The sequence below is a fragment of the Ictalurus punctatus genome, chromosome 25 (assembly GCF_001660625.3).
Source record: "Ictalurus punctatus breed USDA103 chromosome 25, Coco_2.0, whole genome shotgun sequence".
Taxonomy (NCBI): Eukaryota; Metazoa; Chordata; class Actinopteri; order Siluriformes; family Ictaluridae; genus Ictalurus; species Ictalurus punctatus.
Genome location: NC_030440.2, coordinates 2,062,501 through 2,087,500, shown reverse-complemented (window position 1 = coordinate 2,087,500; position 25,000 = coordinate 2,062,501). Strand labels below are relative to the sequence as shown.

At 47.0% G+C, this 25,000-nt stretch overlaps 2 protein-coding genes across 5 annotated transcripts in view; both read right to left on the bottom strand.

Moving 5' to 3' along the window:
- Positions 1–14,579, bottom strand: part of nhsl1b (NHS-like 1b) — an 85,916-nt gene extending 71,337 nt beyond the window's left edge. For 2 of the 3 annotated variants that reach the window (XM_017455795.3, XM_053675577.1), the window contains exon 1: positions 13,719–14,579. In XM_017455795.3, coding sequence (XP_017311284.1) covers positions 13,719–14,004 — 286 coding nt within the window. In that variant the 5' untranslated portion in view covers positions 14,005–14,579. The remainder of the gene's footprint in view (positions 1–13,718) is intronic. The other variant, XM_017455797.3, reaches the window with a different exon arrangement.
- Positions 14,580–16,593: 2,014 nt separating this feature from the next.
- acbd3 (acyl-Coenzyme A binding domain containing 3) overlaps positions 16,594–25,000 on the bottom strand; it is a 9,327-nt gene continuing 920 nt past the window's right edge. The window contains exons 2-8 of one of the 2 annotated variants that reach the window (XM_017455799.3): positions 22,720–22,861; positions 22,420–22,560; positions 21,294–21,452; positions 20,479–20,653; positions 20,144–20,330; positions 19,704–20,021; positions 16,594–19,489 (exon numbers count right to left, since the gene is read on the bottom strand). In XM_017455799.3, the coding sequence (XP_017311288.1) occupies positions 19,278–19,489; positions 19,704–20,021; positions 20,144–20,330; positions 20,479–20,653; positions 21,294–21,452; positions 22,420–22,560; positions 22,720–22,861 (1,334 nt within the window). In that variant the 3' untranslated portion in view covers positions 16,594–19,277. The remainder of the gene's footprint in view (positions 19,490–19,703; positions 20,022–20,143; positions 20,331–20,478; positions 20,654–21,293; positions 21,453–22,419; positions 22,561–22,719; positions 22,862–25,000) is intronic. The other variant, XM_017455801.3, reaches the window with a different exon arrangement.

Genomic DNA, 25,000 nt, shown 5'->3' with positions numbered 1-25,000 from the left:
CTATTTTACCCCCCCTAGAGGCTCGATTGAATAATTTCACAACGCCGTCGTGAGGGCATCACGCCGTTATTTGTTTCACTGCTCACGGGACGTCGCGGGGTGTTTTTACGCCTAGTCTTCCAGTGAAGGTGTAAATAACTCGATGTGAAATGAATATAACGTTCGCATATAATGAGACCCAGGCCTAGCTCCCAATATAGCTCACACACTGTAAGCGCTTTAAATAGACATCTATTCACAGCGCTCCTCGGTATGAAAACAGATTTCGGGAGTACGGGAGCAAAGTCAAACCCCAGCCCGTTCGGGAGAGTATGATTACCGAGGGAGTGTCGCTCTCCGGTCCACGGCGCAAACCCCAAAGACAGAAATGGAGACGAAAACAGACGATCCGGTGGTTCTTCTGGCTTCCCCTCCTCATCCGGGAGCACACGGTCGAGCTGACGAAGCTTTTGTTCTCTGTCTAGCCTTTAGTGCTTTCCAGCCTGGGTTTCTACAGCCTCTGCGGAAACAAACCACGGGCCGGTTGCCGTATTCGGCCGTGGACGGCGCCGCGGGGTGTTTATTTGACAGAATTGGCTTTTGTAGCATACACACGGCGGTTTTCATCGGCACCGCCGTGTGACGTGTGGAAGATCTCCGAGCCAGAGGCGCATCTCTCCATCACGGTGGATGTGGCATGTCTACGGAGGCGTCTCTACTAGAGAGGGGGAAACGCGCCACATCAAAGGATGCCCGGGTGTGTCCCCCATATGGCCCTGAGGTGAGTGGGGGTTGGACGGAGGGAGGAAGAAAGAGAAAACGAGAAGAAAGGCCACTCTGATGTGCTGAGGCCCCAAGTGTCTGCAGGACGTAAAGAAGAAAAGAAAAGAAAGAAAAAAAGAAAGGAAAAAAAAAAAAGCAGCTGCTTCGGTTAACCCCCTCCCACATACGCCCTCTAGGCCAATCAACACACTCCGTTACGTCCTCTTCCGAGATCGGGGATGTTCTCACGCTCCACTCAGGAGCGTATGTTTATACGTCTTTAACTAACGCGTAAAAGTGAACTGTTAGACGTGAACGATGGGCAGTGCTGTTGCTATAGAAACGATATCAGAAGGCGTGTATAGAAAAATGATTTGCCTTGCAGTCAGTAGTACAGTCAGAGCCATGCCGCTACACAGCATGAAGTCAACGCATTCTGACCAATCACGATGGAGTATCGGACAGCATCGCGGTAGATAATCCTCGCTGTGACGGACACAGAGGCACGATGAGCGCCAGGCCGACGGTCCCAGAAGACCCGTGTTCCCTGAGGAGTCGGAACCCAGGCTGGGCTGATTAACCCTCCTGGCCTCGGCTTTCTCCGGCAGAAGATGCACACACACGTTCTCCTGTTGCCGTTGGGACGAGTTCCACTCTGGGAAGGCTTTCCGGTAGACTTTGGAGCGTAGCTGTGGGGATTTAGCTCGTTCATCCACAGGAGCATTAGGGAGGTCAGGGAGATTAGGCCTGGGGTGCGGTCAGCATTCCAGTTCATTCTGAATCTGTTCGGTGGAGTTGGACGTCTGTGCGGGTCACGCGGGATCTTCCGCTTCCAACCTTTATCAAACCACGTCTGCACGGACTGAGCTCAACCCCTTAATTCCCCTTAATTCTGATTACTGACCTTATTCTGAATAAGACGTACAATATTCTGATGAAGGTGTTTACATGAGTCGCTTTTACAATACTCCTTTCATGTTCAGGTTTGACGTGTTCTAGAACGTAGATGGATTAACGGCACACGTCATTACGTCACCGCGCCACGCCGTCCGACGTCACTCCGGAATTTCACGTATCGACGTACAGTCGGTCTTCGTTATGGGACCGTGTACAGTTTCGGGTGTTTTTATTTTTACGAACGCTTCAGGTGCGGTTAATTATCTGTCGTGCTGTACGCGCTAACAGACGACTGCGTGAAGCCGTGGGCTGCGTCCCAAACCGCGTCTATATGGTAGCTGAGATACATGTATTTCTCTACTGTATACTGTAGCAGGTAAGTACGCGGTTTGGGACGCGGCCGTGCTCTCTCGTTTGCCGTAAAACGGTCGAGCGCTGCCGTGTGTGTACGCGTCCTGTCGCACACTGCGGTGAAAACTCCCACACTACGTTAATAGTGTGATTAAGGTGTGTACGCGTCTGTAACGCACGTCGATAACGCGACTAAAACAGGAACACTCCACACGTCTTAATTCCGTTCGTGTTTACTCCGAGTGTGACTTTAATCGGATTAAGGTCGTCGATAATCTGTTCACATGCTAGTTTCTTAATCAGAGTATCGTCTTAACCGGGTTCATATCGGATTATCGTCGTCCGTGTAAACGCACCGAGTGTCGGTGCGGAGATTTAAACCGATGACTTGCAGATCAGTGGTGCACAGCTTTAACCAATCAGCCACCACGACTGTGTTCACGCCCGGCCGCGTCAGTACTCCGAACACGTCTGCTCCGACGACTGCATTCGAGCGCGTATTAATCAATCACGCTTCACTGAAAAAGCATTAAGATATAACCGGGGCTTAGGCAGCCGGTGATTTGTCACGGTGTTGATATCGTTCGTATCCAGTGACGGCTTTATCCCGGTCAGGGTCACGGCGGATCGGGATCCTGAGAGCATGCGTTCTTCGCCCCGAATGTATTCGCATTTGCAGCGTTTGACTGGCAGACCCGGCTCACCGAGGTGCGTGGAGCTGACCAGAAGGAGAGATCGAGCAGCGTTTAAAAGGCAGTCTTCACACACTCGGCGTGAGCCGCGTGCAGTTGTAGGTTTGACCCGGAACGCCGCTGTTCTGTGTCACGCAAGCTCGTAGAGACTCGACGATTCGTGCCTAAAACCACAGAACCTGTATGACTGCTTCCTCCTCATCAAATGTATCCTCAGCTCGTCAATAACACTGCGATTTACTCTTCTTTTCCAGGAAGTCGGGGAATCAAAAGGAAAGAGATGATAAAAGGAAATATGCAACCAGCACCCACCCCTTCACACACACACACACACACACACACACACACACTCACCTCTTATATAATGAGTGTTGATTCGCCTTGCGGTCGGGAACACAGAGCTGCGCTGATACAGAAAATTAATGAACGCTTTCTGACCAATCAGAATAGGGAATTTAAAAGCGCTGTCGCTTACGGGGGGAATTTAATAACCGCCGTTAGGATTCTCTATACGCGAGTTTCACGTAAACACGTCTTTGGTCTTTTCTCAGTACAGGGAAACGTGTCGAAATGATCATCTGTGGTTAATGCACACACCTTACAGGTGTGGGGTTTAAACCCTGAAAAATCCCTTTACGACATCTGTGTGTGTGTGTGTGTGTGAGAGAGAGAGAGAGAGAGAAGGAGAGAGAGAGTGGGGGGGGGGGGAGTGCAGGGGAGAGAGAGTAGGGGAGAGAGAGAGAGAGAGAGTGTGAGAGAGTAGGGGGGAGAGAGAGAGAGAGAGAGAGAGAGAGAGAGTGCAGGGGAGAGAGAGAGAGTGCAGGGGAGAGAGAGAGAGAGTGTGAGAGAGAGAGTGCAGGGGAGAGAGAGAGTGTGAGAGAGAGAGTGCAGGGGAGAGAGAGAGAGTGTGAGAGAGAGTGCAGGGGAGAGAGAGAGAGTAGGGGAGAGAGTAGGGGAGAGAGAGAGTAGGGGAGAGAGAGAGAGTAGGGGAGAGAGAGAGAGTAGGGGAGAGAGTAGGGGAGAGAGTAGGGGAGAGAGTAGGGGAGAGAGTAGGGGAGAGAGAGAGAGTAGGGGAGAGAGAGAGAGTAGGGGAGAGAGAGAGAGTAGGGGAGAGAGTAGGGGAGAGAGAGAGAGTAGGGGAGAGAGTAGGGGAGAGAGAGAGAGTAGGGGAGAGAGAGAGAGTAGGGGAGAGAGAGAGAGTAGGGGAGAGAGTAGGGGAGAGAGAGAGAGTAGGGGAGAGAGAGAGAGTAGGGGAGAGAGTAGGGGAGAGAGAGAGAGTAGGGGAGAGAGAGAGAGTAGGGGAGAGAGAGAGAGTAGGGGAGAGAGAGAGAGTAGGGGAGAGAGAGAGTAGGGGAGCGAGAGAGAGAGTAGGGGAGAGAGAGAGAGAGAGTAGGGGAGAGAGAGAGAGAGTGCAGGGGAGAGAGAGTAGGGGAGAGAGAGAGAGTAGGGGAGAGAGAGAGAGTAGGGGAGAGAGAGAGAGTGCAGGGGAGAGAGAGAGAGAGTGCAGGGGAGAGAGAGAGAGAGTGCAGGGGAGAGAGAGTAGGGGAGAGAGAGAGAGTAGGGGAGAGAGAGAGAGTAGGGGAGAGAGAGAGTGCAGGAGAGAGAGTAGGGGAGAGAGAGAGAGAGTGTGTGAGAGAGTAGGGGAGAGAGAGAGAGTGTGTGTGTGTGTGTGTGTGTGTGTGTGTGTGTGTGTGTCCATGAACAGTGCCTCACGCCTCAGTCCCGTCACTCACTGACGACCTGAAAGCGCAGCCGTGTCCACATCACAGGATGAAACGCTGCGTATCGCTGCGGCCGGATGAAGACCTGCCCATCTTTTACAGGCAGGACCATCGCTACTGCGCTCGTCTTCAGCACTCGTCTCTTTAGCACGTTCCTCTCTTGTGGTGCACACACACACACACACACACACACACACACACACCCCACTCTCACTCTGCATTCTCGGGACGAAACCCCGTGTGTTCAGACAGACGGAGGAAAACGGACGGGATGGACGTTCCCCCTGCGGCTACGAGACGGGCCTGGATAAAAGCAGCGCCGGTAGAGAGACGCTTCGGGACGAGACCGACGATGCGATCGCACCGCGGTCAAAAACTCACTCTGAAGAGCGGGCCGATTTATTCACCGCGCCGCGGAGTCCGACGTCTCTGAACCTGTCGCTCTTACCCTGACGTCCACAGACGCGCGGGCTGTATACGCGTCCATACGGCGATCAGACTCGACTTCCTGTCTACTCCCCCTTCACCAGCCACATGCAGCTGCTCCGGCAGTGTCGACGACCTCGCACTAAAGCAAACCCCAAACATTCCTCCATGCAATAAAAGATAAAAATATAACAATAATAATAATAATAAAAGCCGTCGAGTGCAGGAGAGACGCAGAAATTTTTAGTGCTTTGTGATCCCACAGGACTAAACAACGTCTGGGAGAACGGTCAGGTATTCCAGCCTAAACTACACGCTCATTACGCCGCTCATAACTTCAAATAAAAGGATCTGGCCACCCACGGGATTCCAGCCCGTGTTCTGCACAGCCAGCAGAAACGTGGAGGGTTCGCAAGCGCTCCGTTATACTGCAGGATGACTTTACTGACCAGACCAAGTTTCCACAATAACCATCCTTCCTGAAAAACATCCTCTTTTAGAACCGTGTCCAGGATCTCGGCACATCTGTGTAGGAAGTGTGTGTGTGTGTGTGTGTGTGTGAGAGAGCAGTGGGAGTAAGACCGAGAGATAAAAATATGCAGTACTCACCTTTTCCGTTATGATTTCCCTCACGGATTAGCTGTGGCGCTTTTGTCCCGCTCTTAAACTCCGCCGTGTCGTACGTCCGTGTTTTGTTTTGTGACGGCGGGAAAAAAAAAAATTATATATATATAACGATACGCGTTTAAGAGACGTCCTCGAGGACCGCGATAGGATAGTTTCGTCACACCGCCCAGCCCTAGCAAAACAACGATGCGACACCGGCACGTACGGCGTTATTCATCGTAATCGGGGCTGCGACGAGTAATCGACAACAAAAAAAAAAATCGACCGGATTCCATGATTAAAAAAGAAATAGTTGGCAACAAACTTCACTATTGATTAGTTGGGCTGTGTTCTGAAGCACAACGTGGCGCACCGCGTCACTTCACTTAGACTGACGGGACGTTCGATGGAAACGGCGGCGCACGTTACGATGGGAAACCTCTAATAAATGGGAACGCCGTACATCGGATTACGCTGTTGGGCGTAATTTTTTATTTTTTTTTTAAAAAGAGTCGATTCATAGATTCCAGGTGTAACTTAGGGTGGGTTGCACCAATAAGGATTAAGCCGAAATCTGGATTAAATCTAATAATTCTGTTGCACCCGACGTTAAACCTCGTTTAAAAATCGCGTTAATCCTGGATTTAATTTCACAACGAACCTGGATTAACTCTAATCTTGTTGCTCCATCACTTTAAACTCAGATTTTACACGTTTATTTGTTTTCCCCCTCAGCCTGTATCGGTTACGCGAACGAGCGGTTAATAACGGCAGTTGAATTTTGTCCTTAACTCAACGTTTGAAGTTCACGATCGCTTTGTAGTCACTCCAGAGGAAGTGAAAGAGTTACATTGTTGCCGTTTGGTCACGCTGGAGAATTCGTGTATCTCCACGTCGATGAAATCCGCACGCACCGCGGCGGCGGCGTCGATGGCGGATCCATCGTGGCGGAGAAAATGAATCGTATATGGGTTCGAATTCTAATCCCCGATGTGTTCATGTGTTTAAAATTCAGCGGCGCAACACGACTCGGTTTAAAATAAAGCCCAGATCAACAAATCCTAGATTAGCTCTAAACTGTGCTTCATTTAATCCTCATCGGTGCAACCCACGCTTAGTAGAGTTGTCCCCAAAGCTTTGGAGTCAACTCCACAAAATGATTCCACGGAATGATTCCACAAAATGATTCCACGGAATGATTCCACAAAATGATTCCACGGAATGATTCCACAAAATGATTCCACGGAATGATTCCACAAAATGATTCCACGGAATGATTCCACAAAATGATTCCACAAAATGATTCCACGGAATGATTCCAAGGAATGATTCCACAAAATGATTCCACAAAATGATTCCAAGGAATGATTCCACAAAATGATTCCACAAAATGATTCCAAGGAATGATTCCACAAAATGATTCCAAGGTATGATTCCACAAAATGATTCCACAAAATGATTCCACAAAATGATTCCACAAAATGATTCGGAGTGTTTCACTTAGCGAAACAACCGGCGGATATTTATATTGCCTTTATTTTTGAATGGATCTGGTCAGAACTGACCAAATCGGGGTTTGGGATGCAGATAATGCATCAATTCTTCTGTCCGATTGGCTGTTTGGTTAACCGGTCCCTCCAGGATTTCATTACGTTCACAAGTTACGTCGACTGGACGAGACAAACGGCATTACGGTACTGATGAAGCAGACGATTCTGAGTATTTCTCAAAACGTTGCGTCACCAATCCTGCATCGCCAAATCGGCCGACCGATGGTGCTGCTCTGGACCTTGGAAAAAGCCCCCACGCGTCTCCGAACTCTACCGACCCCGTGGTTATTGTTTAACCCCGTGTTCAGTTGTTTTCTTCGCAGATCCGTCATGCTGTTATCTGGTTTACTGGCAACTGCACAGCGTAATAACAAAAACATGAAAGGCTAAAAGGAGGCCGCGTCCTGGTACGGCATTTCCCGTGCTCTAAAGGTGCTTGCGCTCCTGCTGCAGGGATCCACATGGTCAGCAACAATTCTCAGACAGGCAGCGGCATTCAAACGGTGCTCGAACGGTATTAAGGGCGCCGCCCGATGTGTGAAAAGAAAGAAAAAAAAAATTCCTCGCACCATCACACCGCCTCCACCACCAACACGGGTTTGGTCCATGGAAAAACAAAAAACATAACATCATACATATAAACCATCAGAAACGATCGCAGGCATAGAGGGGGGGGGGGGGGGGGGGACGAAAAGAAAAACATACCTTCGGGGCATAAAAACCTAAAACGCCTCCTCAGTGAGCGATGAAAGGAAATGTTCGGTCAGCGCTAAATCGCTGAGGTTTTCAGAGAGGAAAAAGGAAGTGGAAGGGAGGCCGGCCGTGGGAGGTTAAGGCATGAGGAGAAAGTACACTACGCAGCGTGTGTTTGTTTTACAGAGAACGCCGGTGCGATACACGCACAACGCGGTGAAAACTCCCACACGACGTTAATAGTGCGATTAAGGCGTGTACGTGTCTGTTACGCACGTCGATAACGCGACTAAAACAGGAACACTCCGCACGTCTTAATTCCGTTCGCGTTTACTCCGAGTGCGACTTTAATCGGATTAAGGTCGTCGATAATCTGTTCACATGCTAGTTTCTTAATCAGAGTATCGGGTTAATATCGGATTATCGTCGTCACAGAGTTCACAGAGACAGTACTTCGGTTATTTCGATATATTCAGAGAAAAAGAAAACACGGCTCACGAGTCTCGATTTAACGTAGGTATATTATACCCAACACGTGTACTGTATATATATCGTGAGTAAATAGTGAGTAAATAATAAGAACAGCCGATGAGAACACCCCTTCCTCTGCATGCTCATGAAGGCCTAACGATCGCACTCGAGATGCCTCCGTCTTCACCTCTGACCTCCTAACCCGAGCACGCTCCAGCAGGCCGCACGGTGACACGGTTAAGACGGATGTGAGAGGCTTCCGTCGTGAACAGGGAGAGGCCGACGCTCGCTGAATAGCTGTCAGGACTGAAGAGGGAGGCTCAGGAAATGCTTTCTGAGTCCCAACAAGGTCAAACTCGTAACAGTTTAAGAGCTTAAACGACGGGTTTCTGTTACTGAACACACACACACACACACACACACACACACACACACGCACACGCACGCACTGCTATTGACGTACAAGCCGTACATCATCAATTATTAAACGATGCGGACTAGCCACCGCTGGAGGTTTCCGGCTGACACGACAGGGCTGCTCTTTGGTAAGCGTTCATGCGTTACAGTTTGCAGTCGCTGCGCGCGGAGGCAGGTGCCTGTGCGCGTCTGTGTGCACTCGACTGTTTGAGCTAATGCGTTAGGCGGAGAGATGTGTCCTTAAAACACAATAGCTTCTGGATTTGCCCGTCAGCAGCAGCGCTAGACGCGGGGCATAAAAGCCAAGCTGAACTAACACACCGTGTGGATACGCGTGGGCAGGAGAAAGAGCAAAGCAAACACGCGTCCCGCCGCATCACGGCCGTCATGTAGAACCGACGCGAGTCGGCGAGGCGGACGTTAACCGCGGCCGATCGGGATGACGTCTCGGGCGCGGCGGGACACCGACCGGATCCGTCTTTTATCGACGCTGTCCGGCCCGGCCGCCGTCCCGCACGAGTCGTCGCGTGCGTACTGCGGTGATTAGCAGGACCGTTCCCGGGCTGTGCCCGTGGGTGGGGCTGAGCATCCTGGCACAGGTGGGTGTGGAGCTATCGTTTGTGGGGACGATGCTAGACTTTGCCTCCTTTTCCTCATGCAAGTCCATCAGGCGGATAATTCTGGGTCACGAGTGTGTTGCAGATCAGCGTCCGACTCTCCCGGAGGACCGTGCTGCCCGGGGAAGCCGGGTTTAACGTTAACCTTTGCCGGAGCCTCTCCGAAAACGAGCGAACCTCCTGTTCCTGTGTGTGCGCATGAACGGCACAGTCTGAAGTGTGCGATTCCGCTTAACGTAGCGGATTAGCATTTTTTTTTATAATGGTGTATAGTTGGATTCAGTGTTGTGGAACATCCGTGAGACAAGTTAGTTCCTGTTCTCACTTACATTACGGCAACGATAAACAGTCATTCTCTCGCCTACAAATCTCTCTCTCTCTCTCAAAAGAAAACGATGCAGCGTGGCGTTTCACTGAGAAACCGTCGAAATCGGCCGGCGATTTCCCAAACGCTATCTGCGATTGGTTTAGAATCGCCCTTCTTAAACTTGCGCCTTATCCGACGTGAGATAGCGCAGGCACGATGAAGAAGTACACAACCGCATCCCCATTTCAAACATGTCCATGAAGCTGAGGTGCCGAGTATACGCTCACCTTCAATGACATGGAAAACATAATGATTTTCTCGTAAAAAAAAAAAAACGTGTTTTTTTTTTTTGTTTTTTTTTTGTAAATAAAATGTCAGCGTCCCTAACGGAAGGGACGGACATGTCGGCGTGATCGCGTTTCTGTCTACGACGCCGATTTCACGCCTTCGGATCGAGAGCTTCTCGAGGCCATGAGAAACATGGGCGTCCACAAACTTTTGGGCGTCCACAAACTTTTGACCGGCGAGTGTATAAGAATGCAGGCAGGGGGAAATTTTTTCGTGTCGTCTGAGTACGGTGGACTTAAGACGTCGGTGTTCTCGGCTCTCGCAAACGTCACTTGAGATATATATATATCCCATCTTCCTGTTTTTTTTTAATGCAGCGACGTACAGCTTTCAGCCAATCACACAACTGGGAACGGCCTGAGGAATGCAGAGCGGATTCAGGACAAATACCTCCCGCTATCACGGACACTTCGAGACATCGGCACTCTCCCTGGGTTTATTTGGGAGTACGCTTCCTAGATAGGAAGCACGTATGGGCAGTGTTCGTGCCCTTGAGATAAATCATATCTGGCTTCTTTACTTTTGCGGCGTGTGCCCTTTACACAGACTTCGCCGTTATAATTCGTACCACACCAGGACAGAATTCTCAAATCTGAAGAAATGTTAGAGCTGGCAAACTGCTTCATTGCAGACTCGATATCGTCACGTGCCACCGTATTTCACCCGGAATAAAAATACGTCACCGTACCGACGATATCTCGGAAAGCTAGCATCATTTATCGTCATCACGATATCGACAGAATCGCCCGGCCCTAGTCTCGCAGAATTAAAAAAAAAAAAACTTATGTTCTAAACTATTACGTTCTAACTTGGTTCGGAAGGAAGCTTATATATAGTGCGATAATTTGTGTTTCGGTTAGGAACAGTCTGTGCAAGGGTGTGTGTGTGTGTGTGTATGGTAAAAACAAACAGTCACTGCCAACAACAACATGCCCGACTCGACTCAAGCTAACCGAGTAATCATGTGACCACGGGGGCTTGTAATGAACAATGCGGCACAGAGTCTAAACACGCCGCTGGGGTTGATGGTATAATTCACACGCAGTGCAGATGAGTGGGTTAGGAAAACACCGGTGGTCTAACGTGGGTGGCGCTGCTGCTTTAACGTCAGACGTCTCGTCCTGAGCGCTAGACGAGGCCAGACAGTGGATATATCAGGAGACTCGGTGTTAAAGCACTTGTAGCGCCAAATAAACACACCTATCTACGGGATAAAGAGAGGAATGCCTCTTAAAGTGATTGCGTATGTGTGTGTGTGTGTGTGTGTGTGTGTGTGTGTACACAGGCTGGCACTAAATTCTACAATAACACACTTTGAGTGAATTAAGAAGCCTGAATTAGAGCTAATTAAACCCGCTTTAACATGACCGAGATTAAATCTCACCTCAGGCAGCTCTGCTCTGGCGTTCGGAGTCGGGTCTAACATGTTACCGAGTACCACGTTACTGTAATCTCCTGACTTTTCCCCTGATAACGCGGTAACGCAACATTGATGTCAGTTGATGAGTCACTGCGGTCGATAAAATCACGTCACCTTACAAATTCATCGTTAAGAAAACAATATGAAGTCAAATATCTTCCCGAAGGTCGTTTCTTTAGCCCGTCGACACCCCTGTCTCGCGTTAACGTCGTATAAGAATAAAGCGAACGATATCCGATCTTGTTTATCATGCTCTCGGGAGTCAGACTGTAGCCTAAGGCTTGACGACACGGTTAACGAAAGTCGGCCGTGATCAAACTCAACTTCTGTCTGGGCCTCATCTGTATTTTTACGAGCCTTTGGAAGGTCGTAATCGAAAGCTATTAATTATTATTATTATTTATTTATTTATTTACATATTATAATCTATTCCATCGATTAACAGCTACCACATGCAACAAAGCAGCGCGTCACCTCGCCACGTTCATTCAATTCCCAGGAATCGGTTTGAGGTTTGAGAACCCCTGGGCTAGACGACTGGGTCAGGGCATCTCCAAAAAGGCAGGTCTTGTGGGATGTTCCCAGTATGCAGTGGATAATACCTACCAAAAGGGGTCAATGGAAGGACAACCGGCGAAACGGGGACACGGTCACAGGCGTCCATGGCTCATTGATGCACGTGACGTGCGTAGGCAAGCCCGCCTGTTCCGATTAATGCTGGCTATGATAGAAAGACGTCAGAACAAACGGTGCATGGCAGTTTGCTGCGTAGCCACAGACTGGTCAGTCCACTGAAAGTGCAGAAGGTTATCTGAGTTTAATCAACGGTACAATTATTTAAATCGCAGAGCTGTCGCGTAGAACGGCGATTTCGATTCACAACGTGTGTGTGTGTGTGTGTGTGTGTGTGTACTTAGGAAGACGAGATGTGTTTGCCGTATCCAGGGACAAACATGGAGCCAGATTTCCATGTCATAAACCACACCTGAGAGCAGAGCTGCAGGCTGGGTGACTCTTCCCTTCTCTGGTGACTATGATCAGAGGAACAAAACGTGTACTAGAGCTAGACAAGGGGCAGGAGAGGCTTGGAGGTTAAGTCTCTGGGTTACTGATCAGAAGGTCGGCGCTGCCACTGTCGGGCTCTTGAGCAAGGCCCTTAACCTTCTCTGCTCCAGGGGGCGCTGTATCATGTCTGACCCTGCGCTCTGACCCCAACCTCCTAACATGCTGGGGTATGCGAAGAAAACAATTTCACCGTGCTGTAATGTACACGTGACCGATAAAGACTCATCATTATCATTAGAATTATCAAATCACCTCAGAATCCAGAACATAATCCACATAATGTGTGTAGCTGGGACTGGCGTGTACTTTGCAATATATGAGATTGAGAACCATGTTGTTTTTGTCAGTTTACATGAGGTACCATAAACATTGCTAGTGTAGAACAGTTGAGAAAGAGGGTGTGGGTGTGTGTTATGTATATGTAAGTGTGTGCGCGTGCATATAGGCTGCTGCATACACAGATGGTCAGCACGTTGTGGCAGATCTATCAATCCTGACAGGACTTTTGCCTTCACAATGACTACATTTGCATAACCTCAGATCAGACCCACAGCTCGCCATGTGTTTCTACACGGAACACATTCCACCCGCCGTCATTTCACACACTAACCGTACAGAACCGCATTCTACTGACCCTTCAGAAATCAAAACAAACAAACCAGGTGAACCGATTCACTGTTTAGACAGGACTGCAGGAGTGTTTGAGGGGAAAGCGCGCGCGCGCACACACACACACACACACACACACACACACACACACACATATATATACAAGGTGTGACATTTGCTTATCGTTTAGAAAAGGCATTCCAGTAAGATGTAAATGTTAATCAAATGCTGAGAAACAGACAAATATAACAAGAGTCAGAGTCGGTTCATTGTGAAGAAAAAGACTCGCCTATAAGAGTCGTTCAAAATAAACGACTCAGAGCGACTCTTTCGATACTAATTTCAGGTTAGAGCAAAAAAAAAAAAAAAAAAAAGTTAATATGTGCATTAGAAGCTGCTTTGCTATCTTTGTTTTGTTATATATTGTTAGCTAAACCGAACAAACATAGCTTATTAAAAGCAAGTGAAGTCACAAGACACGAGTTGGCAGTTCATTAGACTCGTAAACAAAGATTCATTAGGAGCTGATTGAACAGGGTGGAAACACAGTGGAGGGTATGTGTATGTAGAGTGTATGGAGTAGACTATGACTACTAGAAGTCACAATGAAACGTCAAGAGGGCAGTTTGCTCTCACAAAACAAAAACAACGGTGTTTAACGTGTGAAAGATCACAGCCCTGGTTCAAACTGCCTTCATTTGCACCAGACAACTGAACTGCAGTTCAAACTCAATTCAATTCAATGAGTCGAGTCGACACAGAGAAGCTAAAAGCTGTGCATACTTACGGATTTGAACCTGCTTGGGGTTGAGCTGGCTCACAGCGGTGTGTAAGCTGTCCAGGCGCTGTTGAATGCGGGAGCTCCGCTGGAACACGAGCACAGCCTGGAGCTCCAGACCGCGGAAAATGTCGCTGGCGTGCCGGGACACATCACTCAGCTGCCGCAGGAGCATCGACAGCGCCCGCGAGCTCACCTCATCCAGAGAGGCGAACAGCACCGCGCCGTGACCGTCCTCCTCCGACTTCAACCGGCACAACCGCCGCGGCTCCACCGTCCTTTCATGAAAAGGCATGCTTTCTATTATTATTATTATTATTATATTTTCCAGCAGTTCGCTAAATTCTCAACGGCGCCATTTTACAAAAGTCCACTGAGAGGAAAAGAAGTCCAGCTCGTACAGGATCCCGCCATGAGTTTCAAAAGATGCCGTGATTTTTTTTTTTTAAGGAAAGCTATGAAAGACGTTACTGGAGTGTGTGTGTGTGTGTGTGTGTGTGTGTCTCACACACTGCTCTTACTGTGAGGGAAAAGAGTGAGAGCAGTGCGTGGGGAAAAACACGGAGACTCTCAGAGGCACCACCTGTAGCTCCCGGAACTGGAGTCTGAAGGGAAAAACTGGCTGCTGAAATGCGCACTTGCCTACTACACAGTGTGCACTAATAGTACACACCGATACAATACCACGCTCCTACAGCCGCACTCCACTCCACACTACCTAGTAGGAAAGTTTGTGTGCGCGTGTTGCCAAATCGCGCTAGAATGTGCCAAGTCAATATATTGAACACCGTTGGACTGGTATATATTTTATTTATAATTGATTTTTATAATATTTTATTTTTTTCGTTGTTGTTGTTTCTTTTTCTCTTACAGATTAAAGTTTGTTTAGTAACCCTGGACCCACTAAATTCTTGGCTGGATTTTGACTTTTCCCCACAAAAAATAAAATACATTTATTCATTTAACAGCGACTTACACATGAGGAAATACAAGTAAAGCGATATATTAAGCAGGAAACAATACAAGTAGTCTTCCCATACAAGATTTATAATTGACTAAATATCATTAAGTTGTTTTGTTTTGTGTAAAGCCTTCATCACAGTTGCACTTGAAATGTCTCTTGGTACAAAAGTAATGCTAGGTAAAGCATTATTATATTCGTTAAATAACTGATGTCAGTGCTAATAATGTGTGTACATTAGAGACCAGCTTTATGGGATTCTACAATAAAGTTGTATCACTGTCTAAAGAAAGTATGTAGGATAGAATAGAATAAAATAAATAAGTCTTTCCGTGAGAAGTAATAGACAGATTGAGCTTTTTCACATTATTTACCTTACATGTTTGAACTAGGATCAATATCCTAGTTCAAACATGAAACATCCTAGTTCAAAAAAATGGTCCTCCATTATTGGAGGACTATTTATGATTAATTATGGGATTGATATTTATATAAATAAGCTACAGCAGTTAAACTAAACACCACATTGATACAAAATCCACAATGGATAACTTTTCTGTTGTAGCTCTTAATTCTCGAAATCGTACTGATAATTTGTAAATAATTCAATATTTATTTGTTTATCTCTAGCTTGTATTTTACAACAGTGGCACTTAGTAGTGTGAGTTTCAGGCGCCCCCTTGTGGCATTAGCAAAGAAAAGACTAGAAAAAACAATACACCTTGGTACTGCGTATCTAAAAGTAGCCTAAATAATGACTGAATCTAATAATATACCTGCTAACCTTCAATCACAAGCTCTGCATTAATGATCAGAAGGTCAGAGGTCCGAGCCCCAGCACCACCAAGCCGAGCAAGCCTCTTAACCCCATGCTTAACCCTCTCGGCTCCATGGGCGCTATATCATGGCTGACCCTGCACTCTGACCCCGACTTCCTAACGAGCTCGGACATGAGAAGGAAAGAATTTCACCGTACTGTCGTGTACATGCAACAAATAAAAGGCTACATCATCTAAAAGTAAATAATTACCAACATCCTAAACCTAAAGAAATGTTGACTACCATCATGTTTTTTTTTTTTTTTTTTAAACATTCTGATTCCTATTCATCCAGAAACAGCAAGATGTCATCGCCTAAATAAAGCAGAGTAAATCCAACCAGATGTTTGATTCTAACAGGAATCAAGTGTATATAAATATATATTTTATGTAGAATGTATAAGAGGGGTGGGGATACATGTATGCTGTTCAAATGCAATACGCTTTAGTCTTCTTAAATAGGCAAAATGCAAAAATGTTAAATAATGTTGAAGTTGTTATAAAGTTAATGTTATCATTTAGTAAGACAGCTGGACTCATTTTCAACACGAGTGTTAAACATCTGTTTAGGCACCGGAGCAAATATCATCACTACCACCATTCCACATCGCACGGTGTCGTCTTCCATTACTTTACTCCATGGCTCTGGACACACACACACACACACACACACACACACACACACACACACACACACACACACACACACACACACACACACACACACACACACACACACACACACCTTTTGCACTGTCGATACCACGCCATGTGCACTTTACCGTCACCCCACCCCCAATGAACTTCTGGTCAGATGTGGATTGTGTCGTGTCGGCTTGCGTTGTACTCTACTGGATGACAAGGCTGAATCGAATCTAATCTGCATTCATAATTTTCAAATGTTAATAAAAGTCAAAATAATAAGAGATATCCGCCACCAGAATTATTTTATACATGGGTAATGTTTGCAAATATTATTTGTGCTTTTTAAAATAAAATAAAATAAATAAAATTTAAAAAAAAAGACAGAACGTGAGAAACGCAGTCCATCGATGGCATCCAAAAGCAAGCAAGAACACACCCAATGCATTAAATCAGTCAGAGGTACAGATAAACTTGGGTTTAATCAAGATTAAATATAATTCTCAGGGAAAGTGATCCCTGAACTCATTCATGTCAAATCAATACAAAAAAAAAAAAAAACCCTCTCAAGTTACTTCATGTGTTCATGGTATGAAATTTACATTGATTTTCACTTTGCGAATGGGAGAAAAATGTACAATATGATATTTACCACATTTCCGTCATTTCACCACAAAGTCCTTAGTCCAAGATCAAGCCCTCAGTTACATTCCACTTTACAAAAAGGCCTGACTCGCATTATTAAACACATAGAAAATAAAAACACGGGGGGAGGGGGGCGGGGGTAATGAGGGGGGGAAAAATAAAATAAAATAAAATAAAAAAAATCACTTCTGTACACATTTTACCGTCAATTATAACGACGGTGTCGGACTGCTGCGCGTCAGGCTCTCGTCATCGCGGCTCTGGACAGGACTGATCATAAATATATTCACAGATTCGTGGGATAACGATTTAGGAAGGGGAGATAAAGAAAATAAACCCCCCCCCACTCCCACTCACATTTCATATCTCAGCTGAACTTGCTGGAGTAGTGCCATCGAACAACCAGTGAAGAATATCGTAAGCGAAAAGTCCTGATGATGAAGAAGCCTTCTTCGAAAAAACGCCAGCTCGGAGCACGGAGCACGTAACGGTCGGGGGTCACAGCAGGGCTCGCTGTAAACGCTTTCCAGACAAACGGTCAAGGTTTCGGGCGTTCCGTCTGGCGGCCACGGTAATACAAGACGCACGAGACGGTTAGTGCGGAACGGACGCGACGGGGTGTCCGTGTAACATATAGAGACCATGGGTTTACTTACAATCTGGGTTTTAACGTCGCTTTCTAGAACTATGTACATTAAAATGTAACGGCGACAGACCGAAAAAAAAAAAAAAAAAGAAGCCAAGTAGAGAGTTTGAACAGCCTTGAGAGTTACGCCTCGATAGGAAAAGTCAGAACTTCCAAAACCCGAACAAAAAAAAAATATATATATAAAAAACAAAATATGACCGTGACTGGTTCAGTCGAGAGACGAGAAGCTCATTCAGAAGCAGAAGAGTGAACAGTTGGGAGATAAGTTATACGTCGATACATCAAGAACCCTAATCTACCAGGCGGATTAATAAATATTTATTAAACGCTTCTCTCACACACACACACACACACACGAACCACTTTAATCATTTTCTGCAAAACAAACCTCCTCCTTTGCACCAGTGTAATCCTGATCATCATCCTCACCCTTCAGTCAGTAGAAAAGTCATGTATTACTGGTTTCTTCAGTCCCAGCAGCCCCTGCTTGCACACGTCGCTGGACCACATCTGTCCTTTATCCCGATCTGCGAGTGCTGCGTTTCTACGTCCACCTGGGCCGGTGTTTAGGAACGCCAGACGACATTTATTTCCACTAGAAGGAGCTGGTGTTTCACTCGTACTGTTCACAAGATGATGATGATGATGATAAACATTACTAAAATATCATTAGAATAGAAATTAGCCTATGTGCAGGCATAACAGCAAAAAAATGAAATAAAAATCAGCACGTGAACGACGTCTTCAACTCATAACCACCCAGAAAAAATGTCATCGATAAAATCGGCGAACGATTAAGTTAATAGAATTTAACTTTAAAGAAGAGCACCCGATAAAGAAGAGAGCAGAGTTTGTGGTTTCTAGTCTAGCACTATTCTTAAGAACGAATCTTTCCATACTACTTCGCATGTCTGCTTGTACGGTACGCTGCTAATACGTCCCGTGCGTAAGCGCTCCCCAGGACGAACCCTTCTTCGATGATGAACGGCGGGGGAATTATAGTGTTGTAGTCAATCATCATCGATTATATTTTGCACGGCTATATCGTCCCGGAGTTACACAAGATAACGCGGGATAAAGGCCCGTCTTGTTGTTTTCGAACCAGTGTTCGGTGACTAATCGTGATGTGATCGTCATCATCCGTTATTTATATTATCAGTAACGCGGCACATGAACAGTCACGAATATGCCACCGATATGAAAAGACGACACTGAGACAGGCTTTCACTGATGAGAGGATGGGCTTGCTTCTGAAAAATACTACGCCGTGACGAATATTCAAGCAATCAAGCGGCCACGGGCCCGGTCGAGTTTTAATAAACAAGGTTCCGGAGGAGGTTCCGGAGGGGATCCCGACGTAGAGCGGCGCAGGAGTTCACGCTGACTTTCTAGGAAATAAGGTAATGGTAATTAAAGCACTGTGTCCAGGCAAAAAAATAATAATAATAATAATAAAGAAAAAAACAAAAAGGAGAAAAGCAGCGTTAATTATCGCAAGCCTACTTTTCTTTCTTTTTTATTTTTTTTTTGGTCATACTTCCCAGACTCTTTATCTGATCAGATCAATAAACCGGTCAATTTCGTTGAACGTACGCAGCTCTCTTAGTGGCCAAAGCACCTCTTTGGATGACATTAGGACATGGAGGCTGAGGAGAAATCACACTGTGAACAGAAGACAATACTATCGACAAGCACGGGATCATAGAGCACGCCTTTCAGAGTGCAAAACGGAGGTGGCGCGGATACGTCACAGGCCAATCCTCCTAAACGCCGACAGCATGAGACGCACCCCATGCACACTCACGCACACACACACACACACTCTCTCTTGCTCAACAGTCTTGACCCCAGGCTTATCTGGTGTAGTAGACTCTGTAATAGACACTCTTCGACCTCCAGAGCGAGTACGAGTTGTCAAATTTGAGTAGGTAGATGCCACGGCCAGGGTACTGGTGACTCCCTGCGTACACCTCCTCGTGGCAGTCCCGCCGGTAAACCGGCACGATCTCGTCCACCTGAGGCTTCCCCGCCTCCTTCTTGGCCTTTTCCTCCTCGCTTGGAGGCTCTAGACAGGAAGAGAAAGAAGCCGGTTTAGCACTCCTTATATAATCCGTCAACACTGAAAAGAAACGCTTTAGATATCAGATCCGTGCATCACAACTGCTCGGTCACTAGAGTCTCACAGTGACCAGGCACAGCAAAGATTATCAGTGGCCTTGGTCTAACGGGTTCGTTTTGCTGAATGAGGAGTAGGAATAATGGCACATGCAGGCCATTACCATATGAGATACCGATAGAGTTTTCCCTCTCACCGTCCTCGTCCTCATCTTCGTCGCTGGACTCGCTGACGTGCACGCTCACCGAGGCGTTGGTGGAATCGGTCCACTCGAAGAGGACGCCAAACCCGATGTCGTAGTGGTCTGTAGCAAATTCCCAGAAGAGGTACGAGCCCTCCTCGTGGGTGGGGACCCTGACCGTGACCACTTCTCCTCGGCCTACCGTGATCACGGAGTCCACGTCCTGCCGGATCTTCTCCTTAAAGTCTTTGATCTGCGGCCGCGTCCACATAGAGGGGGCCGCGATCACCGGGGGAGAGTCTGGTGGGGTAGGATGAGACAGGATCGATTCGTAATGCGGTAAACGAGTGTGAAATGTGAATGAATCTGAAGACGAGAGAATTCCCGAGTAAGGTTCAGGTCTTCTCTCGGAGCACTCCCACCTGTTGGGCCGTTCTCGGTGACCTCCTCCGCAGGCTCCAGCTCTGGCTCTCGATCTACGCCGTCGACGGACGACTCCGCCTGGCCGTTCACCGTGGGAACCTCGTCGCCGCCGGGGGACGCCGACATCTCGCTGGCCTCGAACTTGGAGAGAACTATAGCGTCCTCCTGCTGCTTCTGTAGCGCCGCCTAGAGGGAAACACAACAGGAGGCAGCTGTTGAAAGATCCCGTCAGAAATTACACCACCGTGCAATCTTCTCTGTAACGGGCTGGTGTGCTTTTCATTCCAGTCAAACCGGACTCGTGGAAACACTCGAATTTAGTAAGAAATCCAACCTGCTGCTGGGCCAGCTGCACCTGGTAGAGCTGCTGCATGTACTGCTGGTAGTGCTGTTCCTGCAGCTGCCTGATGAGAATGAGCTGCTGTTCGGGACTGTCCGGGTACTGCTGCGCCGCGTACTGCTGGAACTGCACCACCGTCTGTGCGTTTAACGCAGCCATGATCTGCTGCCTGCACGCACCCGAGGACATGAAATAACACGTTTAAGAAATACCCATATGTACAACGGTCCTGCAGTCTTACACCATCACACCGATCGTACACGGATACTCAGCAGCTAATTGCTGCAGCACACACTCGTACTAACAAAACAACAGGAGACATTTCATTTCCTGTTCGAGTGCACGACACAGAGGTGCGAATCTCCTGCTGGTGACCATTAATGTTCTAAACGCTTTTATGAATAAAACGGTTAGTGTGTCGTCTAGGATGTGCGTGTTGAATGCATCATGTGACCAAACACCATTCCTAATGCAGTGAACGTACACGGCGACCGACATGCTTCAGATTCGTCGCAGGACGAGCGCCGTTTACACCTGGGAAGTCCTGAATTCTAATGCGAAGGCTTAAAATTTGAACGACTGGTCGGAAGTCCTTCCTTGGACCACTATTTTTGGCTAGTACGGTTCCCTATCGGAACTGAAAGATGAACGGGACGTGCCTCAGTGATAATGTTGCTGACGAAAACAAAAAGGAAACTAACTATCTATCTAAGAAGAAAAAAGCATCTTTCAATCAATCAATCAATCAATCAATCAATCAATCAATAAATCACGTGACCGTGACCCCCCCCCAAATTATTCTCACTCACTTCTGCTGCTCCACACGGAGTCTCTCCTCCTCCGCCTGCCTCCTCTGTTCCTCTTCTCTCCTTAGTCTCTCCTCGTCCTCCCTCCGGCGCCGCTCCTCCTCCTGCAACTGACGCTCCCGTTCCTCTTCCTCTCGACGCCGCTGCTCCTCTTCCTCCTTCCTGCCGCACGCCAAAAAAAAACACACATCAGAAACTAAACAAGACAAAGTTTACCTTTTTTTTTTTGGGGGGGGATTTCTGTAGACATGAAAATGCAATGCACCTACAAGCCCAGCCTGCTGAACGATTCCAACAGTCCTACGTTAGTGCTCGAGCAAATCCTGTTCTTTTACTATCTTGTAACACACCGGCGGATGCATGTGACCGGAAGACGGTGAGATCGCAGGAAGCACGACAGGAAGCCTCCATCAGCAACGTGACCACTTTTTTTAGGACTGAGAAATAAAACACGTGGCCAAAAATCCTCGTCTTATTTAAAACGGAGACGCTCAGTACGTTTACACGGACGACGATAACCCGATATTAACCCGATACTCTGATTAAGAAACTAGCATGTGAACAGATTATCGACGATCTTAATCCGATTAAAGTCACACTCGGAGTAAACGCGAACGGAATTAAGACGTGTGGAGTGTTCCTGTTTTAGTCGCGTTATCGACGTGCGTTACAGACGTGTACACGCCTTAATCACACTATTAACGTCGTGTGGGAGTTTTCACCGCAGTGTACGACAGGACACGTACACACACGGCAGCGCTCAACCGTTTTACGGCAAACGAGAGCACGGCTGCGTCCCAATCCGCGTACTTACCTGCTATACAGTAGACGAAATACACGCATCTCGGCTACTATATAGACGGTAAGTACGCGGTTTGGGACGCAGTCGTCTATTAGCACGTACAGCACGACAGATCCGCACTTGAAGCGTTCGTAAAAATGAACACGCGCTACTTGCGAGTTTATTTACAGGCCGAAGGGCGGGAGTGCTTCCGGTCTCGTGATATAAACGAACAAACGGCGAAACTATTACAGCAGCAACCAGCTACTACTTCCCAGGAATGACACACACACACACACACACACACACACACACACACACACACACACACACACACAAAGGCCTCACCTCTTCCTCTCTTGCTCCTCTTTTTCAATCTTGTGAGACGCGACGAACGGCGCAAACAAGACGCAGCATTTATTTAACAGCTTGACAAACTCCACCATGGCCTCTTCCCTCCCGATGTTCCCCAACGAAGCCCATTCTTTCCTGAAAGAGACGTTAACGGTAATGATAATTAGAACGTAATTAAAAATGCTGTGCGTTTTTTTATTTATTCATGTCTTTTAAACCAGCCGTCTCCTGCACCAGTCGCCGCAGGTACTGAAAAGCTCCGAGCAGGCTCGAGAGTGAAAACGTCAAGCTTACCTGCGGTCATTTCCCAGCACATCGAAGAAGCCCACTTCAGGGGAGGCGTCTGGATTGTAGGGCCCCTGAGACACCTGCTTATGGAGCGCCACCAGACGCAGCTTCTCCTCGTACGTCGGGTGGAAGGCCTTTCCGTCTTTTTCTGCGGGGAGACCAATGACGACAGCACGTCTTGTATCAACCTGCATTTGGGATGCGTTTTATGTTCTTCGTTCCTGGAAAGACTTGCACGGTGGTGCACTTATATGGAGCTGTACAATCTTACATAGTGTTAAGGCGGCGCGTAGACTCTGAGCCAAGACGCGTCACGAACACGAGTACGGCTAAAAAGGTCTCGTTTACCGACAACCGCTGTGAAAGACCGCGCAAAACAATCTCGCGCAGTTGCCGAGTCTTTGTGACGGATCGTGGGGTTATTACGTGTGAAAGCACACGGGTTTCAGCCTGGCCGTTTGACCCGTCCATCGGCTCACCCTCTCTAGTGCTCTCCCGTACTCCCGGGACCTCGCGCATTTAAACCCTCACACATACCGCACAAGCCACACAACAGTCCATCAGATCAATGTACAATCCCTTTCATAAACCACAACCAGTGTAAGCCTGAGGGCCAAGTAATCAGGAATCACAGGAATCGTCCGTCTTCCTGTCCTACTGCATACCGCAGGGACTCGGAGAACCCGCGAGTACGAGGAAGTCTACGACTGCAGAGAGTAAACAAATGCTTCAAATCCAATATACACTACTAGATGATGATGTATATGGAGGAGGAGTTTATCAGGACACAGTGTGGGGTTCAGACCTGTATTCTCACTGGTTAATAGTAATATACTTAGTCAGAAATACAATAACACCAAGATGAGCTTTTACAGAGCAGTAATCAGTGGCAGGTTCGTGTGATGCAGGCCAACACTAAGCGTTTCGTTAACACCCCCGTAGTTAATTATTTTCCAACACCGGCACTTCCTCACAGCTATTTGCCAATGATTTATTTTTTTTTTTACATTTGATCCCTATATACAATGCAAATTTCATTACAGTCATCCCTTCACCAGCCTTGACTTTACAGGAAAGGGGTTCAGATACAAACACTGCACCTGGGTGTCCATTAAATATGACTTTATCTAGTCATATCAGACACCTTGCATCATTCATTCGTACAAGTCTACCGTCATGCCCCTTCACCAGGCTTCTCTTACTGTACGTTAAAACTACAATCAATTATACACTACAACAGCCAGAAGTTTGTGCCCACCTGACCATCACACCCATATGTGCTTGTTTAACAGAAAAGCCTATTCCAGATTTAGTCCCTTCCTTTGCGGTTATAATAACGTCCACTCTTCTGGGAAGAAGAGCTTTGCGCTGGATTTTGGAGCGCGTCTGTGGGGATTTTCTTCTCGTTCAACATCAAGGGCGTTAATGAACGTTGGGCGAGGAGAAGTCAGTGTTCCCATTCATCACAAGGGTGTTCAGTAGGGTTGAGATCAGAGTTACGTGCCAGTCACTCGAGTTCTTCTACACAGTCACGAAACTCACGTGATCATAGGGTTTGGTTGGTTGATTTCCACTGAAGTGAAACTGCAATGTTACGGCACACCAAGACTTCCTATACGGTTGTGTGCTTCCAGCTTTGTGGAAACAGTTTGGGGAAGAACCGCATACGAATGTCATGACGGTGTGTTTACATGTAGGAATGAAGATGATTACGGCAGTAAAAGAGATTTCAGCAGTTTTTCCATCAGTGTGTTTACATGCTTAACTTAACTGTTAAACTCCAGATTTATAGAGTTAACATTTTGATTTTTTTTTTTTTTTAATAAACAGTGCCATTATTTTAATCCATAGATGCTCGAGACGAGCTTTCTCCACCCTGCGGATGTTGGTGGATGAGAGTGTGTTTGTGTCAGAGGTGTATTCACAGCCATTGTTCGTGAACTTTAACGCTTTTTGACACTCACCCTTTACTCTAGGCTCAAAGATGACCAAAATAAAACATCAACTTTCACCCAGATCATGTTCTGTTTCATGTCACTAGAGTGATTTCAGGGTGTAGTATTGGATGCCTTGTGTTCAGTTCATTGCTTTGCCACTAGAGGCGCCAAACAGCACACACTAGTGAAAGTGTTAGAGACTGTGGGAATATATATATATATATATATATATATATATATATATATATATATATATATATATATATATATATATATATATATATATATCCACGTCAACCTTACTTCCTTACTGTTTGTTATTGTGGATTGTTTGTTTTTAATTAATCCTG